The following is an 18,866-nucleotide window of genomic DNA, read 5'->3' as shown; positions in this document are numbered from 1 at the left end:
ATGCTGCATCTTTTCTCGCGGGGGACCGCGGGGGAAACGGGGTGGAGGCGGGGCGGGGGTGGGGGGCAAGGGGCTGGGGATGGGCCGGGAGACGGGGGATGGGGGACGGGGAGAGTTATTTGACAACTTTCCCGTCCCACCCCCGCTCCATTGTCATCTCTAATCAAATCGTTACAGTAATTTTTCTACAAAAAATCCTAAAAAATGCAATCCAAACAAGGCCTTAATTTCATTAACTTGTCCAATCATTTGTGAAGGTAAAAGGGCATACTTGAGCCCACATTAAAACTGAATAGCAATGACATTAACTTGTAATTTTTTTTTCCTAGAATACAACAGAGAAAATGCAATGCAATGCCAATTTTGGCTTCACTGCAAGATTAAAATTCAAAGAGTTCGGTGACATATTCCCCGTTACTTCATTATATGGGGTTTTCAATTTTTTCTCCCACTACCGCTTCCTGTAATCAACCTCTCTTGAAAATCTCATAAACACAATCTGATAACATCCTCCTGACCAAGTTATAGAACGACTAAGAGAATCAAGATTCAATAATTTTACAGAACAAATTTGTGAAAACAAAAGAATATTAATGATGAAGATTATTAGAATCTTGCACAATGTGAAGGTAGCCCTGTCTCATGGTTGACAGCTACTACTTCTGTTGGATTGCAGCTAAGCACATCTTGCCTCAGCTTAGCTCCTGCTGCCTTCAAACCCTTGAGAGAAACTGCCTGATTGAATAGATTAATGGAAGGCAACTTTGAAGCTGGAGGCAATTTCCCATTAGGAAGAAAATTCCTGAAATCTTCCTTCAACAATGGCACCTCAAAATCAGTTTTATCATGACGAACCACGTTATCTTTTGCACTTATATGCGCCCCTGGTTCCATATGATTCGTCGAAAAGCTCGCCTGATTGGGAAAATTCGGATAAAGACTCACGTAGCCCCGCAGATACATCATGTCAATCAAGAATTTCTTCCAAGAAGCTTGCCAACCATTTGTTCTAGACTTGGGAATCTGAACAGGGTTTTGCTTAGCATCCCCAGTGAATCTCATGTTCATGTAGACATAAAATTCACGCCAATGCTTGGGGAAGAAAACGGCACCCCAAGAGCAAGGCAACTGATGAAGATAAGGCGTGTATGGATGAATGTGCTTGAAGAACTCACTTGCATTCCATTTGGGCCTTTCTTTCACGACTTCCACTAATCTTGGAGTGTAAAGAGAGATTGATGAGAGCTCAGGGAGGGAAATTTGAGGGTCATAATGATAAGCCAAGAGAGCATATTTGATCCAGAGAAAGTAGTATGGGGAGACTTCTATATCATCTTCCAGTAGGAGGCCATAATCATCATCTGAGGCAGGATACCAACTTTCGCTGACGGCGCGAATTAGGCCTCCTTGGATGATTCTTCTGCGAAAGATTTTGGGGCCGTGTGGCCAATTGAAAGAGTTTACTAGCTTTAGAGTTGATTCGTCTACTTTGCTGTCCATGTTGAAGGTGATGGGAACTTCGTCACCTAGATAGTAGGCGTCGCTGAGAGATTTGAGAAGTCTTGCCAGTGATTTTGCTCGGTTTTGGGTAATTATGTTCACTGAGATCCTCATCTTGTTCCAATCTGCAAGGGAGATTACGTGCTTAATTAGATGATGCAAATATACAACTTGAAAGATTGAAACTAACAATTGTTGCTGCAAAAATGTGAAGTAGGTTCATTGCCAAAGTAGAAAATGTGAAATGAAGTGGAGGGGTTCAATTTCCTTGGCTTCTGGATAGATTGTTAGATTTGGGATTCCAACTTCTAAAGTCTAATAGGCCTACTTGTAAACCGAACTTCATAAAAATGCAAAGTAATATGCTTACTTGGTAGTGCAGTGGATCGAAGATCAGCCATCCACAGAACTTTAGGCACAGAAGATTTGGGCAGAAGAACCAATGTGGAACCATTTTGATTAGTCTCAACAGCCATTTTCAGAGCCTTCCTCACACTCGAATCAACATCATCCACTGTAATCACCACACTTGGGTTATGAATTTTGACCAATCCTTTCATGCTAGCATAAACTGCTTGCACAATTGGCACCTCCGAATTAGATATCCCTGATAAAGAACCAATTCCCAGGTCAAAAATCTTGAATCTCCTCTCTTTACACACAGCCTTAGGCCAGCCCAATGCGGTAGCAGCATCTTCACAAGGGCAGAAGTTGCCTCCTGAAACAGCAATATAGGCTTTTTTGCCAAAAGTGGACCTGAACTTTTCAAGAAGAGGGGCAAGTGTTTTAACTTCTTGAATTGAATGAGCATAGAACATTGCATCTATTTTCTGAGGATACATTGCGGCCCATTGTGTCACGTAGCCAGTGGAAAGGGCTTTCCACCATTGATCATCTCGCACTCGAACAATGTCCTTGAAAATAACAGTGGTTTCTGAGACATAAGCAAGCCTGTGTTCACTATCACCCCATGTTTCTTTATCCCTGGGATCAACCGGCAGCACAAATGAGCCCGCATTTCTGTACTTTTGAAGCTGATAACTGCCAAAAACAAAAAAAGCGGAAAATTTTTTTATCACTCGAGCAACCAAAAAGGTGTAATTCGTATTCTTAAACAGAGAAAATTACTAGTAGGCATTAAGATATACTTCAAAATACATGAAGAAGATTGTAAGACATTCAATTACTGTCAGTCGAACAATTGCGCATTACTTCATTACCACGTAATGCCATGTTTGGGTGATTATTTTCATTTGGATTCTTCCATGAATGGTACCATGGTAGGAAAAGTACCCCATAAAATTGCGTGCGTAAAAAACTAAAGAATAAGTACTAGGTTCTAATTCTATTGAGAGCAGGAAACACTTTTAGATAACCTTGGACGAAAATTCTGTCGCCACGATGTTTAGTATACGTGCATCAGCGTACGGAAGTTGAGGACATGAAGATGAATTAAACGACGTAAAGAAACCATGGTTAGTGGAGGAGGCCTAACGCATTTCTGGCTAAGATGGAAAACATTATTAGAATCTGTGTCTTCATTCACCATCTAATATACGCACGATAATGAACAAGGGAATTGGTCATAAAACAAACTAAAGCTGATTAGGTGAAGAGGATTCTATTGTATAATAAAGACTGGTACAAGCAATAGAAAAATAACAATATTAATGCAGGACTTTAGTATCATGACGTTTATTTTCCTCTCTTTTTATTTGAATTTTTTATGGGGGGTGGGGGTGGGGGTGGGGAGGGTAATGGGCTTACAAACTACAATGCTTAATGCTCCTAGGTTCAATTTTGTTTAAGGGAATTTTATATCACCATAACATGGTCGTTGCTTGGATCTGCATTCATCGGGAGTACCCACGTCGAAAATTGACTTTTCGAGTTATTAGGGTTTAGGAAAATATGTGATTCTTAGATTCCGATAGATGATTTGTAAGTCAAACTAGCTCGGATGATGACGATGGTGACAAGATAATCACATTTATACCCGACCCTCTCTATCATCGTGTTAGAAAAAAGCAACGGTAGTTTCTCCAATAAACCCTATTGTATGTTCTCATGCATAAATTAAGACATCTGATTATCCATGCAAACGTAAATTATTCGGAAGATATTAGTAAACTACTTGGCAGATGACCAACTTCGAAAATAATGTACTTAGTTCAGGTCAATTGTATGCACGACCTCTAATAGTTCATCACCTCTATTTTGATGTGGTATAATAATTCCATGAACATATATATACGACTTATTCCGACCATAATTTTCATACATAGAAAATAAGGGTTGGTTCTTTTTAATTTTTCTTCTTAAAAATGAAAATAAGGGATGGTTGATGCCCTTAAGATTGTATAATTTGAGACACAGTCAACACGGATGCTCTAATCTCAGTTGGTACTAACCTAATCATATTTATGACTTTTTGACTCAAAAAGGCCTAATAAATCAAACTGTCTCCTTTAAGAAAAAAAACTAATAATCAAATAATGAAGCTTATATTCTATTGCGAAAAGGCAAGCAACCTTTTTGGTTTAGACGTTAGGAATATTAAAGTGAAGACTTTTGAGAAGCATACCTCAAGTGCAAATCTTCTCCAGTCATGAAAGTGAAGGGGGTCTCAATGAAGAGCGTTTTGACAAGTTCTGCAGATAGAAACCAAGAACTGGAAAGAAAATCAACCTGAACAATCTTGTCAACAGTGATATCATAGGCAGGGTCAGGCAAATAAAGCCCTGCCTCCTTGGACCGAAACTTTCTGTAGCTAGGGAATGTAAAATCCTTCTGCCTAAAAGGCAAAATCCTTCCGATGCTTCCCAAAACCGAATTCTTGTACTTTTCAGTCCCCGCCACGTGTGACAAAATTTGCAACATTTTCCTGCCTGGAATCATGTCATCATCAAGAATATATACAAGATCGGCCTCAGTTTGCAAGGCCATCTGGAATCTACCATAATACTTGAAATCATAGCTTGAGCTGATGAAGCTTATTCTGGAATTATTATAACTCTCCACAATCCTTCTCAGGGAGAGCTCATTCGGGCTCCCGAATGAAAGCACCCAAACATGATGGAAAGGAAGAGTCTGTTGAAGCAAAGAATCCAGCTGCGCGCAGAGCGTTTTCCTCTTGAAATGGTTTAATATCACAGTAACTTTTGGCTTGTTTGGACCGCGCAAATCCCACTTCGATTTCATTTTCATTAGCTGAGGGAGAGTTTCGGTGCCGAACGATTTGCTCTGGAAATCTAGCACTTCTTGATAAAGTTCTCTTTTGAACTTGATCATGATCGCATCATTAGATTTTTTCTGTACAAAATCGATTTTTTCGTGCTCACAAACTTCGGTTGGACTAACCGGTGGGAGTAAGTCGGCTCTGATTAGGGAATTGGCTTCTTGCTGGTAATGGCTAACAACAAGTGGTTGCGGTTGAATTATGTACTGTTTCCATTGATGTGCTATTTTTGTAGCCCACGAAAAATCTGGTTTTGGTGCTCCTAAGTCTATGGTTGGACTCATGTAATACAGAAGAAATGTTGCGTAAACTGCAAAGGCAAATTGTAAACAAGTGAGAACAGTTACAAGCCTAGCTGAGGCAGTACTCTTTTGTACTCTCAATTTAGCCTGCTGCTTTCCCCCCACATAATCATTCAACATTCCTTCCAAAAATTCCCCACTTCTCGTTGTGGGATTCCTAGCCAAGCCCATCTCGCAATCACCACCTGGAAATGTATCCTCCACCTGAATAAATTTCAAAAAGAAAAAAAAAATATATAGTTACCAAAAATTCTATATGAGCTAAAAGAAAAGGATCAACTTTACATCTGCAAAAACACGACATAAGTTAGAATTGAAGTTCACCTAGCAATTAAGTGCCTTTAGCTTAAAAGGCTGCAAAAATACTAGAAACCCTCTGTCTTAGTAGCCTGCAACAATTAGTAACAATTGTTCTAGCTAGCTAGTTGACTAGTTTGGATACATGGAGGGTAAATGTGGAACAAACAGAAGATGGTCAAGCTCAATCTGGAGAGGGATGGGAGGGTAATGGAGGAAGAAGAGGCGTTTGGAAGTTCTTGAACGGGTCGTGTGCTGAAGAGAAATATATACACACGGAAATGTGTGTCTGGTAAAGTAATAAAGTGCCATGGAAGGACCCATGACAAATGCAGCAAAGGTCACATGGGATTAGCGCCCATAATTATAAAAAAAAACAGTAGGCTATAAGCAAAGCGTTACCTTCACTGCATCAACCATACAAATCCCACCTAGGACATTGATTAAAAGCCGCTTTTGTTGCCGTAAAAAATGGCTACCCTTGCGTTTTCGGCACTTCTTATTTCAGTAGCTCTCTCTGTATTTTCCCCCCTTACTCAAGCTTAGCTGGTTCTCTCTTCAACTCCAGTAAACGACCCTCGCCAAAAGCCACCTTCCTTCAACAGAAGAAAAGCCAAAACAGGAAAGAGTTGAAAAAAAAAAAAAAGAACAGAAAAGGTGAAGTGGCAAGAAAACAGATGAGAGAGAGATGACAAATTGGATATCTTAGGATGAAAATCTACTCAAAGAGCTTTTTTGGCACGGAATCTTTTGAAATCCCTAGCTAGGATCATATGATTCTCTTCCAGAAAACTCAAAGCTAGCTAGAATTCGAATCTCAAGAAATTGAGAAGTTCCTACACGGAAATTAATCTTGCTGGATTTTCAAACCCGAACCCCAAAAACCGATAAAATAGTAGCAATAATTTTCATACGAGACAAGGAACAAAAAATGAGCTAAAACTGTCTGCCTTTTCTTCTTCGGATAACAAATAGATGCCAAGCTTCAAAGCAAATCACTGCTTCGAGTTGAAGAGAATGAAAATGTGAGGAAACATTGAGTATGAAGAGATTTATGAAGAAAATAAGGTTTGGCATGGGTTGACTTTTTACGTATGTACAGATTACATGTATGCCACAAACATCGAGATGGACATGGACGTGGCGGCAATCTCTCTGCTAATGCATCGTTGCCAAACTTTGGCAAGTTCAAAATCAAGCAACCCCATATGTTTAATTTTATGAATTTTGCTTGCATGAACGAGAACTTAAAAGTCTTTTATTGTAGATATTCAACAGAAAACGCTACAAGTTTTAATTTTCTTCTTTCCTTCGGAAGCCTAAATTGTTCTTTTTTCTGGGGGGATGGCACTTTGAAGTTGCACACCAAAACTCAAGAAATTAGGTGAGTTGTCCCAACCGAAAATATTAACATTGTTTTGGCCAGATCAAAGCATGTATTACATACATATTAGCTGTTATTCCATGAAAGTTAATCTAAGTATCTAACTGCTACTTTTGAGAAAGTGTAACTGTTATATGTATTGGATATGATGAGGTTTCGGGGTTATTTTTTTTTTTTTCTCTCTTTTCTCTTCGATTAAAAAGAAAAACCAAATTATGATGTTTGGTTTAGATGAAGACTGCTAATCTTAACTGGAAACCAAGGAAAAATTCATTGAAAAATTACAATGAATTACAACAATAGGCATTTTTACTAATGAAAATTTTAAGCTTATATTATCTATTGGATTAAGAAGAAATACGGAAAGATGGAAAAAAAAAAAAGGAATCTTTTCAAGTATATCTTAATTTTCTCAGTTGGGTATTAAAAATTAAAGCATGCATAGCTTGAGTAGTTGGGAGTCAACGTATGTGGATCACAGATGATGCCAAAATTTGTATGTGAAACAGTCAAATATGTTACAAAAAAAAAGAAAAGGAACAATTATTTATTTACTAGAAACTTTTTGTGAGGCCAACCTACAATTAGCAAACTTGGAACTATCTATATATTAATTTTGATTCCTAATAATAAGTAAAGTATCTGGCTGTAGTCTCTTTTACGTTGTTTTTAATGCACTTCACTTTAGTCTTTAGGCCTAATTAAATGGTCATCAAAATCCTTCGTTCCGTGCTGTCACAGACTTAATAGTCTCAGAAGAAAGATTAAATTAACGAGTGGAAGGCCTTGTCATCCATGCATTAACCTCCTCTACTTTGTATTTTTCTGATTTTTTGCTATTTCTTCCTCTTTTTTTTTTTTTTTTTGGGTCATAAGCATTCTGTATTTACCTCATCATTGTCTTATGCATGAGAGGTAAAGAGCACTCAAATGATAAAGAAAGGATAGGCAATCTAGCGAAGTAATTCATAAAGTTTGTAAATCAATATTTAAAATAATAATGTTTCTTTTTCCGATATTTCTGTGCAGTATCCACTTGGAGGCGACCTCTGTGGTTAATATGTGCATAGTTAGAACATTTCTCTTGGATAGATCGACCGTCTTTGTAAAAGGTTCATTTTACATATTTTCGAACAAATCAAGTTTGGAAAGTCATGAAGTCTTTTTAGAGTTGCAAGATGAAACAAACTAACCGATATTCGAATCAAGTTCGACTTAATAAGAATTTGTTTAAACTTAATTGGTTCGTTAACTAGTCGAATCAGACTTGAACAGCGTTTAATTTTTAAATTCAATAAAAAAAAATTCGTTCAAACTCGATTCGACAAATAAACAAGTCAAATTTGAACAAAATTACATATTTATTAAAATAATTAAACAAGTTAATTAGAATACTAGAATGTTCGGCTTGATTAAATTCGTTTACATCTTGATCGTTGTTAATGCTTCATTTTAACGATTGATCGGTTAAACATATTTTCCCACATGCCTGATTTGTAAAGTTGTTTTTCCAGATCTTAACGAAGGTGACCTCCTATGCTCCCTTATGTCTTTAATTACTTAATTAATTAAACCTCATGGTTGCACGTCTTTGTAAATGTGTTTCTCCGCTCTTCACCCGGATGATTACAATAGAATCAACTCTTAGCTTAGGCAAACTATAGCCCAATAGATAGGTGTCAAAGGTAATAATTAATAACTCTTCAGTTGATGTATTTAAAACGGTGCATCGCAATTTTTGTGAACTTTTTCCCTGCTGACAAGAAGCGGATCAGTTCTCATTAACTAAGGCATTTCTCAAATCATTTGTTAAAGACTTTTGACTGTGTGGGCACTCACATGCAAATTAATTGGGATCTCATTCACGTGCACAACTCCCATACATCGAACATCATCAGCGAGTCATTATTGGTTCTTGATTAATTAGAACCTAAAATCGAAGATTAAAAGGTTACTATTAACTAAACATTCTCTTTTTCTCGGAGTCAAAACCAGCTGAGAACCATGAAAAAGTCAAACCATGATTCCCCATTTAGCTGTACATCTGACAAACTTCGAACCAAACGCACTAGAGAGCGAGCAAAGACCACAAACTGCACCGATCAACCGACTTTTTTAGAAAGGCCGGTGGCCACTGCTAAGCTATTTAAGGATTGGTGGGGTGTTAAAAAATTCAAACCGGTGCATAGTATATTCGTCTGATTCGATAGTGATTTAGTTCTCATCGGTCTCCTTAAATTCGATTGGATCTCCTCCTCAGATTAAAATAGTGTAGGATTCTATAGATAAAATGACGATGGACAAAAAAAACCGACTTTTTGAGTTTTTGACCGAAAAAAAAAAAAACAGACTTTTTGAGATTGCAGCTCAAATTGGACGAAAAGGAATTAATTACTAATTTAAACACCTATATACGGATGTACATGCCGCTGTGGCAACCACATAAGCAAAAACCGGTAGTTTTTTTTTCTTTTTTTCCTAACTTAAGGGTATTCAAACCTTTCGGCCAAACTAATTCTCTAAAACTGTGTAAAGTTTTGACATAAGAATATATAACAAGGTAGTACACGGAGATCAATCACAAAACCTGTTGGTAACTACTACGAAATCAGTCGGACTACCGCGGAAACAAAACAAAGGTTAAGTCTGAGTCAGCGCTTTTTGTGTTTAATAGGTTAAAAGTCTGAGACTCTGAGTTTAATAGTAAAATAGTAAAACGCGCGACGACTTTTAGATCCAGCTTCCGAGTCTACAATTAAATGGTTTCTCAAAAAAAAAAAAACCAGTGTACAATTAAATGTCTTCATGTGCAAACTATACAGTTATCTTAACAAATTGTAAAAGTCAATGTGCAGAAGCTGGTTTTCATGGTCCTACACTTGACATGCATATGAGTGGAATCACATCTAAATAGAATTTGTCGAGGCCTTTCACATGGTTAATTAAGACGAGGCCTGGGATCGTTTCAATAAATATCAAACAAACGCTGTCCAATCAAAATTCTAAAGTTCGTTTTTATCAATTTTTTTTTAAAAAAAATTTCCAACAGAGAAAGGGCGAGATTTAGAGAGTAGGAAGAGAAGTGGTTGATAACTTTTGAAACATAATTTGATTTGATTTCATTCATTTTCCGCTCTCAAAGGCATACATAGTAGTACAAAATTTTCATCACAATTCTAGTCCTGATGCACAATTTCAGAAATCTTTCATATTCTTTTTTTTTTCCTTGGCCAAGTTTAGGAATGTTTAGATGAAGACAAAGGGTTCTTGGTTTCTTTCTGAGTGATCAAGTTTTTCTTTTATTTTGGGACAACAAAAAATCGATGCCATGTCTACTAGTGTCATACGAGGCATGCATAATGGATCCTGTCCTGATTAGTGATTGCCGTTTGGTAATTCGAATAACTTTTGGTATTAGAATTTAAATTGGATTCACTTGACACCAATCAGTACAAAATTACAAATAATTGGAAGGGTTCATTTACTAAAATTAAGAAATTTATTAGTAGATCCAAAAAGTTTCACTTGAATGTACTCGTAGATTAGAGTTTACTAGTTTTTCCCTCTTCACCAAAACTAGATAGGTACTTAAAAATCTGTGGTTATACTTAGATTAACTGTTATGCAAACTCCCTGTTTCACTCTCAATGCGTTTCTTTGCTTGTTATGTTTCATCGAAATATACAATTCTGCTAATACACTTTTAATTAAACCTGAAGCCATCAATTATGAGGCATCAAGAAGCAATCTATTGCCTTTTTTACCTCCATGGGAATGTTTCACTTTACTACATGGAAATCAACGATTCCAATTCATTCAGCGTATATGCGTGAGTAATAAGAAACATAAACTTCAATCAAAGATATCTATATAAAATTTTCATGCTAACTGAATGGAGAGGATTGTCGGTTGTTTTAAAATTTTATTCCTAGTGTGGAAATGTGAGATTTAAGAAGCGAGAAGAGAGAAGAAAGACAAAACATAAAAAAATTTTAGATTCTGAAATCTTAACCTTAACCACTAGATCAAGATCTACTTGTTGACGAATGGAGAGGATTGTCAAGCACCACATACTGTCATACACATATTGAACCATACATTCACAGGTGTAGTTACCCTTAAATCCCCCCAGCTTTGGCCGTTGGTTAAATGGGGATATTATGAAGGTAGAATTTACAATTAAGCTAAAAGCACAAGAATAATGTACCAAGCCCCAACCTAGAACAAATTTCTGCTTCTTCCTTTTTTCAGTTTTTTGGTCTAACAAATCAGTCCTCTTCGTCGCCACCATGAATACATCGCTACCGTTCTACGCCATATTTCGTTGATGAGTAGCTTAATTGTTCGATATCCCAGTTCAGTTTTGAAGCCACCATCTCATGATGGGGAAAATAATCCTGAAATTCAATTTGAAAAGAAAAGAAAAGTGGTTCATTCGAACTATTTTTCATAACCGAGTCAATAGTTATGCCCCTCAAACTGTATCTTTTTTAGTTCACCCAGTCAATAAGGAAAATAACTCCAAAAGTTGCCTCTTCAATCAAAGTTTATATACAAAAGGGAAAAAAAAATACAAAGACGAATGGAAGATTAGTTATCTTGAATTTTGGCATCAATTGATTTGTTTTATCATAAGAAAAATAGTGCAAAACGTGGTATACATAAAAAAAGTTGAATTAATCCTTTACACTCTGATAGTGAATACACTATTGGATCTGGATACATGTCACATGTATAAAAATTTGAATTTATAATTCAAATTAAGCTCAATTATCATGTATCTAAGTTTAATAATGTATACACTATCAGCGCATAAAAGATTAATTCAAATAGTTTTTTTTTTCAAAGAAAAAAGATGTAAAGCTAGCCATTAGCTTATACTCGAAAGAATAAGATTAAACAACAGGAAAACAACATTAACTTCATTCTTAGTTACTAATAAGCCTAAGCAGTTGATAATTCACACCTAAACTTTGTATTTGATAATAGATGGGGATGAAATCACGAATTAACCTCGTAGAATACAATAATTACCTCAAGTTTATTCATTAGCTCCCGGGCAGTGGGGGCTGATACAATAATGTGCCGTGCATTAGGACTGACAAATCCTTCCTCTACTGCTTTGTCTATAAATGACAACAAGCAGTTGTAGTAACCATCCACATTTAATAATCCAACCTGCGTAATATTATGTCCCAAGTTAGACCGTTAATGATCTTGGTCCCTAGACTTCAGTTGGGCATAAAAAAAAATTCAAGTATCAATTACAAAAATTACTAATTACTTATACGATACCGGTTTATCATGGATACCAAGTTGAGCCCAAGTTATCACTTCCAAAAGCTCTTCCAATGTTCCGTATCCACCTAAATGCGCAAAAAAGATTGGTTAATATAACGGTTGAGGACAAATAATAATTGTGAATTGCAGTTTGTGCCCAATTTAATTTGTTAGATTCATGAATAAAGCATTATATCCCATATTGATTGGTTTGATTGGTTAATATATAAGTAAAGGTCCGAAACATAATAATTTAAACTTTTGGATTAGATTTGAATTCTTGACTTACAGATTGGACTTTTTGATGGGTTCTCTTGAGGTGTTTCTCCCTAATAAGTGTTATCAGAATTTTAGATTGAGAAACTGGATTACTTATGAAAAAGTGAATTTTTTTCGAAATTGGATCGGTGAAAATTATCTTCTTGATGGTGGACCGAAATATCAAGAAGTTTGGCTGATTTTAGACCAAAAAGTCAAGGGTTGATAGGGGTTCAGAATCCAATTTGGATGTTGAAAAAAAGTAGGTCCAAAATTAGAAGAAAAGGAGACTTTAGGTGTTAAGATGGGTTTAAAGTGGATTCGAAGAAGAGTTTGTAAATTTGGATCTAATGTAAGGGTTTACTCATGAAGAGGAAATTTTGCCAGACTCGCCTACTCATGGGTAAGTGAATGCTTCTCAGAGTTGGGTGGTGAAAATTTTCTTCTTGATGGTGGACCAAAATCTCAAGGAGTTTGGCTGGTATTAGACTAAAGAGTTAAGGGTTGGTAAGGATCTAGAATCTAATATGGATGTTGAAGAAGAGTGTGTATTAGAGTTTCAAATTGCGAAAACTGGGCTACTCATGGGCAAGTAAATTCTTTTCGGAGTTGGACCAGTGAAAATTTTCTTTTTAATGGTGGATCATTTGGCTAGTTTTAGACCAAAGAGCCAAAGTTAACAAGAGTTCAGAATCCAATTTGGATATTGAAGAAGAGTGGATCCATAATTGAAAGAAAATGTGATCTTAGGTGTTAAGGTGGACTTGTATTGAGTATTAAAATGGATTTGAAAAAGACTTCGCAAATTTGGATTCAAAGTGAGGGGTTACTTATGAAGGGGGAGATTTGCGAGACTGAATTATTCATGGGCAAGTGAATTTTTTTCGGAATTGAATCGATGAAAATTCTCTTCTTGTTGGTGGATTGAAATGTCAAGGAGTTTGATTGCTGTTAAACAAAAGAGTCAAGGGTTGGTAAGGGTCCAAAATCCATTTTGGATATTGAAGAAGAGTGAGTTCATGATTGGGAGAAAATGTGACTTTAAGTGTTAAAGTGGAATTGCATTGAGTATTAAAGTGAATTCGAAAAAAAACTTGTAAATTTGGATTTAATGTGAGGGGTTACTCATGAAGGTGAAGATTTGTTAGATTCATAAGTAAAGAATTATATCCTACATTGGTTCGAGAGATGGAGAAAAAGCGATTAATATGTAAGTAAGGGTCTGAAACCTAATATCTTAAACTTTTGGATTAGAGTTGGGTTCTTGACTTACCTATTAAATTCTTTGATAGGATATCTCGTGGTGTTTCTCCCTAACATAATCAATTGTAAATGAAATTTTGCTTGCCTCTTCATATTTGGGATCAAATTCATCTCTCTTCGTCCTAGTTTAATTAATTTGGTACTTTTTGAAAAAATTATTTATTTATAATTTGGTAATCAATCATTTAGTCACACAAGTTAGGACGTTTAAGGCTCTACTGAAATCTGGGCCAAGTAGGGATTCATTGGCCTGGTTTGAAAAAGGAGACGGACCGAATTTATTTGTCAGAACCACGGATGTTTGTGTGGTCCAATATCATATAGTACGTGTTTGGAAGGTTGTTCGGCCCGGTACTAAGAATCTATTTTTAACTTTTTTGATATAAATCACGGACCACATTTATAAAATTCAGAACGTTAAAATTCAGAACGTGTGGACCTCATTAGACTTGTAATCAATGTGGATATTGTCTAGCACAAAAATAAGGATTAATCTTAATTTGAATTTAAAATTTAAATTTTACACATGCCATGCATGTAATTATGATAATATATACACTGACAGTGTATATAAGATTAACTTAAAAAAATAAGATGCAGACCTAGGTTTGGCAAAGTCTTAAGATAATAGGCTATTGTCCAAAAGAACCTAGCTTAGCTGATACTTACATTGGCTATGTAATTTCGAGTTTCTTGATTAAATTCTTAAATCTTTTCCTTTCTTTCCTTTTTTTTCATAAAAAAGTTTGAGACCCCCTTTAAACTAAAAGAAAAAAAGGGAAATGATGAGCTACTGAACTAATGTAGACTTTTAGTGTCTCTCCAATGCATTCACTACTGCAAAATGGGTAGCTAAATAGATAAAAATGAGGCTTTAATTTAGAATGCAATTCAAATACTGTGCCAAACTGAACGTCTAAAGTTTTCTAAAATTTCCAATGTTTTGAAAATCGGATCTGATCGGCCAATTCAATCGGTTGAACTATGAACTGGCCAAGCCTCCGGTCCGGTTCAATTAAAAATCCAAAGAATTAACTGAACCGATCAAAATCCATCAAGAATCGGTTGAACCAGTAAAAATCGGGAGGTTCAACCGGTTTTTATTAAGTATTTAATTTCTAAAATAAATATTTTAGTTTTATTCAAAATTCTTAATACTAAAATGAATAAAAAAATATAAATCTTTGAACTGGGGTCGAATCGATTGAACCGTGAGCCAAAAAGTTTTCTGGTTCACTCTCCAATCCGAGTTTAAAAACATTGAAAATTTCTTGCATCTTCACTTTGGTGGTTTGGGACAAATCTATGTGGACTTCCAAGCCAATGTGGCACAAATAGGTGGAGCCCAAGAGATGCAACTCGATCTACCACATAGTGACATACATTAATTTTATCCTTGTATTTAAATATTTTTTCTCTGTTAACCATATCAAAAAATAGATACTCTTAACAAATTTCCACTAAGTACCAATTAGCCAAACCCTGTAAAATATGGAGAGGGATGAAAAAGTAAGAGTCCTCCATATCTTGATAATATTAATTGCCCATTGAGCAAGGAACCTTTTAAGTAGGAGTGTAGTCAAATTCGAGTATTGCACTATTCGAGCAGAAGAATTTTGAACTCAAACTCGATTCATAAGTTCAATTCAATATCTCGAACTTGATTGTTGATCGAACTATTGACCGAATTACTTGCGAACTCGAGTCGAGTAACTTAGAATATTCTGCACCTAATTTTGAGGGACAGTAGAAATACTAACCGGGTAATGCGATAAAGGCATCGGAATGTCTAGCCATCTCTGCTTTCCTCTGGTGCATATTTGCTACTGCCTTCACTTCTCCCACGGTTTCACCAGTTATCTGTACTACCATAAAATAAAAGTCCAATAAACACGACTGCTGCCGTTCACCAGCATTCGCAACAAACAAAGGGAAGTAACCAGCTACCTGCAAGCCCCGCCCTCGCGCCACACAACTTGACACTGGGATAGGGATTCTAAGATAGATACAACGCCAAAATTCCACCATACTATCCACTGGTTATTTCAGTAACCATGCCATACCTTTTTTTCCCTTCTTTTTGGTGTCAAATAGCAATCATGCCATACAAGAAGTTTTTTTGGAAGGCTGGCATAGCATAGGTATATGTTTTATGGGATATTTTATCTTGATTCTTTCCTTTTTTCTTTTTTTTTTTCAATGAAAAAAATAAAATTTCTCTTTCTAGTACTTAGTATTCCGTGATGCATAGGGAAAACAAAAATTCAGAAGTTGTTATGCTTCCAATCGAGTTAATATTTGCATTTTTTTTGACAAAAAAAAAAAAAAATCAAAGAATCGGTTTGTCACCAGACGGTAATTAAAAGTTTCCCCCAACATGTATTTCCAAAATGTTACAGCGTCCACCATGTTTTTGCAATTGTTTTCATTAAACATCCTAATGATTTATTACTTCGAAAATCCAGCCTATGTACTTTTCACTCTTGCAATAATCTGCCTGGTCTTCTTTTTTAGTCTGGCAACAATTTTACCTAGTCTTCAAATGTGTAAGTATCACCTAATAAGACAAGACCTTGTGAAATAATCAGAGTACGGGACTAGATGAAAGGCATTAAAAGTTCCATCAGAACATAAAGTATATGGTTAGGTGAAGAGATTCACATCATGAATAATGTACCGAGCATTCTAGTACACAACGTTCTCAATGTGTCAAGAAGATAGGAAACAAAAGTTGTTGATTTTTGGAGTGTTTTATTCTTCTGGTTTTTTTGGGGTCAAAGGCAATATGAGCAGCTACATGAAAGTGAGACAAAAGGATGATAAACTCAAGGCATATAATAAAGAACGGTGGACTCAGCTGTCTACATCGAGGGGTAAACTATTATTGGATAGTTAAGAGAGAATTCTGAAGCATGAGACAAAATGCAAGAGCATGCAGAACAGAGAGAATGTGGAAAATGGAAATCCATATAGCAGATAACAAAGGTGAGGTAGAAATTGAAGTGAAAGGGGATACCACAAGATGAAAAAGCTTCACAGAGAAAAAAAATAATCAAGGGACATGCAGATAATGCTCCTTACTTACACAGCATGCACTTAGACATAACTATTAAGAAGATTAAGAATTAATAATACTATGGTAGGGTTCTCAACAAATAAATAAATAAATTAAGGTGACATTTGACATACCTCTCTAAGCATGAGGGTTCTGGGAATTACTCTGCAGACAAGAAAATGACAAAAAAATTAGTTTTGAAGGTCATTACAACATACTGCTTCAACAAGGTCCAACCTTATCTACATTATTAAAATGCAGAATCATTTGGATTCAAAATTTTTGAAATTACAGAGCAAAAAAAAAAAAAAAATGGCTTGGAAATCTCTATTTCAGTTTCCAAGTCACTCGTCATCTCATTCTTTATTTTCTCATCACGTTAATTTCAGTTTGCATCACTATTGTGATATACTATGAAGATAACATCGAAATATATTCATACATGGGAAAATAGACAACGTGATGGAGATTGGTACAAGGAAAGTGTAATGGGATTTGGAGCCCAGCAAATTTGAGAAGAAAAAAAAATGAAGGAAGAAGAAGTTTAGGATAGAAGGAACTTGCCCAAGAACATGGCAACCGCCATTGTAGACAGCTTGGGCAACTAAGCCCATCAAACCGATGCTTCCTCCTCCATAAACCAGCCCTATATTCCTTGACACCTTAATTTATAGTGAACCATGTAGAACATTAGAAAATTCTAAAATGAAAATGAGGAGACTATAGGGCTAGAAAACTAGTGCATCTGGTCTGAAACTCGACAAATCAAGACAAGTGCACCAGATGAAAGAGAATCTTATGAAGACTGTGAATGTTCCTGCAAATTATGAACGATGGAAAGTCATTATTATTGCTGAAAGATGTCATGCATGCTCATGCACTTGTCCACCTACCAAGCTGCATGCTTACGTGCAGGAGTTTTTTTTGGGGGTGGGAGGGGGGGGGGGCGAGGGGTGTTTGGATTTTGGGGCTTTAGAATACGAGAAGAGAAACTACGTCTGCAACCAGTCATGGAAACGGCCGACAGAAACACGAAGCTGTAAAAACTAGAGAGTTCCAAAGAAGTTGTTGGAAACACGGCTAGAAACAGAGGAAAAACAGAGCAGCGATATCACTTCAAGAAAGCAGTGCTGTTACGGCAACATACCAATTCCTCGCCCAGCTCAGTGGCAGCGTCTTTGTAGGAAGTCTTCTTACCAGAACTACTTCCACAAAAGACGCATATCTTATTGAATTTTGATTGCTTCCTTTCCTTCATTTTCTCCACCTCTGTCTCTTTCCCTACTTCCATCTCTCTTCAGATCTGTTGGCAGCCCCTCTTCTTCTTCTTGGCTAACATTCGCCCGTTGCCTCACTGTTGTAAAAGAGCCAAAAGTAAAATTTAACGCCCTACTTCTTGGAGAAAATTTTTGCAAAAAAAAAATTGAAATAGCCCCCTATCGCTCTCCTCCTTTTAGTATAGTACGGCCAAAGGAAATGTCTAAAATTTATGTTCTTTTCATATTGTATCTGGACGGCATTTGACTTGTGTTTTTGTGCCTTATATTGAAGCTAATATTCAGAAGCATAATACGGTAAATTTGCATTTAACTGTCGTAAAAAAGCCAATAGTCTCGGGGTTGAAAAAAATCAACTACTACTATTTTTGTCCGTGATGCTAACGTAATTTCTCTCCATCCAGTTGTGAAGGGTCGCTGAGTTTTTCTTTTGATCACACAACAGGAACAGAAAAAATGCGAGATTCAATTGACAGTTTGATACAGTAAAGCACTGAAGATGCTATACAATTGTCATGAGGAAGTATACTGTAAAAGCGTCTATGTTGGGAAGCATTCTTTTGAAATTTGTGCTCATCTATCTTCATTTAATTGGTTCTCTTTAGCCTTGTGAAATTTTTCTTAGTCAAAATTGCCATATTTTGGTCGCTTTAGCTATGTAAAATTAGAAAAAAAAAAAGAAAAGAAAAGAAAAACAAGATTCAGAAGTGTAGTATTAGCTGGTGATCTCCTGTTGTTATTTATTTATTTAAAAAAGAAGACAATGACTTGTGTCCAAGCCCCATGTGGTAATCGTTTCTAGATGGTTTCATTTGATTGGAGGGCAGCAAAGAAAAAAGCATCATTAAAGTTTCTGATATGAACTTCCAGATTGGACTCACTCGGGTAGCTTAGGATGTTCCTAGCAGAACAGAACTTAATCTGTAAATGTCATTCTAGCAAATGAAACTAACAATAATTGAAAAAGAAATGGATAAGTTCTTGCTGTGGGAAGACTTCTGAACCTCAACAG

At 36.2% G+C, this 18,866-nt stretch overlaps 2 protein-coding genes across 2 annotated transcripts; both read right to left on the bottom strand.

Annotated features, from left to right (window-relative positions):
* Positions 1-606: 606 nt before the first annotated feature.
* Positions 607-5,211, bottom strand: LOC113773248. Its single transcript, XM_027317853.1, has 3 exons — positions 4,085-5,211; positions 1,871-2,541; positions 607-1,625 (listed from the first exon to the last, which is right to left on the bottom strand). The coding sequence occupies exons 1-3, from the start codon at positions 5,209-5,211 to the stop codon at positions 607-609; spliced, it is 2,817 nt and encodes a 938-aa protein (XP_027173654.1).
* A 5,515-nt stretch (positions 5,212-10,726) lies between these two features.
* Positions 10,727-18,043, bottom strand: LOC113750314 (cytokinin riboside 5'-monophosphate phosphoribohydrolase LOG1-like). The gene is made up of 7 exons (XM_027294310.1): positions 17,725-18,043; positions 17,142-17,239; positions 16,712-16,742; positions 15,283-15,382; positions 12,017-12,087; positions 11,756-11,899; positions 10,727-11,118 (listed from the first exon to the last, which is right to left on the bottom strand). The coding sequence occupies exons 1-7, from the start codon at positions 17,866-17,868 to the stop codon at positions 11,023-11,025; spliced, it is 684 nt and encodes a 227-aa protein (XP_027150111.1). The 5' UTR covers positions 17,869-18,043; the 3' UTR covers positions 10,727-11,022.
* Positions 18,044-18,866: the final 823 nt, after the last annotated feature.

This window comes from Coffea eugenioides, chromosome 1 (assembly GCF_003713205.1).
Source record: "Coffea eugenioides isolate CCC68of chromosome 1, Ceug_1.0, whole genome shotgun sequence".
In the NCBI taxonomy this organism is placed as follows: domain Eukaryota; kingdom Viridiplantae; phylum Streptophyta; class Magnoliopsida; order Gentianales; family Rubiaceae; genus Coffea; species Coffea eugenioides.
The sequence above is the reverse complement of the archived record's forward strand: the minus strand, read 5'-3'. Positions and strand labels throughout refer to the sequence as shown.

What these genes read in the sequence shown, in the direction of transcription:
- LOC113773248 (XM_027317853.1), bottom strand. Translation starts at nt 5,211, where the DNA reads ATGGGCTTGGCTAGGAATCCCACAACGAGAAGTGGGGAATTTTTGGAA. An exon ending in GGAGAAGATTTGCACTTGAG is followed by an intron (nt 2,542 to 4,084) that starts GTATGCTTCTCA and finishes TGTTTTTGGCAG; the next exon opens with TTATCAGCTTCAAAAGTACA. An exon ending in TCGATCCACTGCACTACCAA is followed by an intron (nt 1,626 to 1,870) that starts GTAAGCATATTA and finishes TCTCCCTTGCAG; the next exon opens with ATTGGAACAAGATGAGGATC.
- LOC113750314 (XM_027294310.1), bottom strand. Translation starts at nt 17,868, where the DNA reads ATGGAAGTAGGGAAAGAGACAGAGGTGGAGAAAATGAAGGAAAGGAAG. An exon ending in GGCGGTTGCCATGTTCTTGG is followed by an intron (nt 16,743 to 17,141) that starts GCAAGTTCCTTC and finishes TCTTGTCTGCAG; the next exon opens with AGTAATTCCCAGAACCCTCA. An exon ending in TTGGTATCCATGATAAACCG is followed by an intron (nt 11,900 to 12,016) that starts GTATCGTATAAG and finishes AATATTACGCAG; the next exon opens with GTTGGATTATTAAATGTGGA.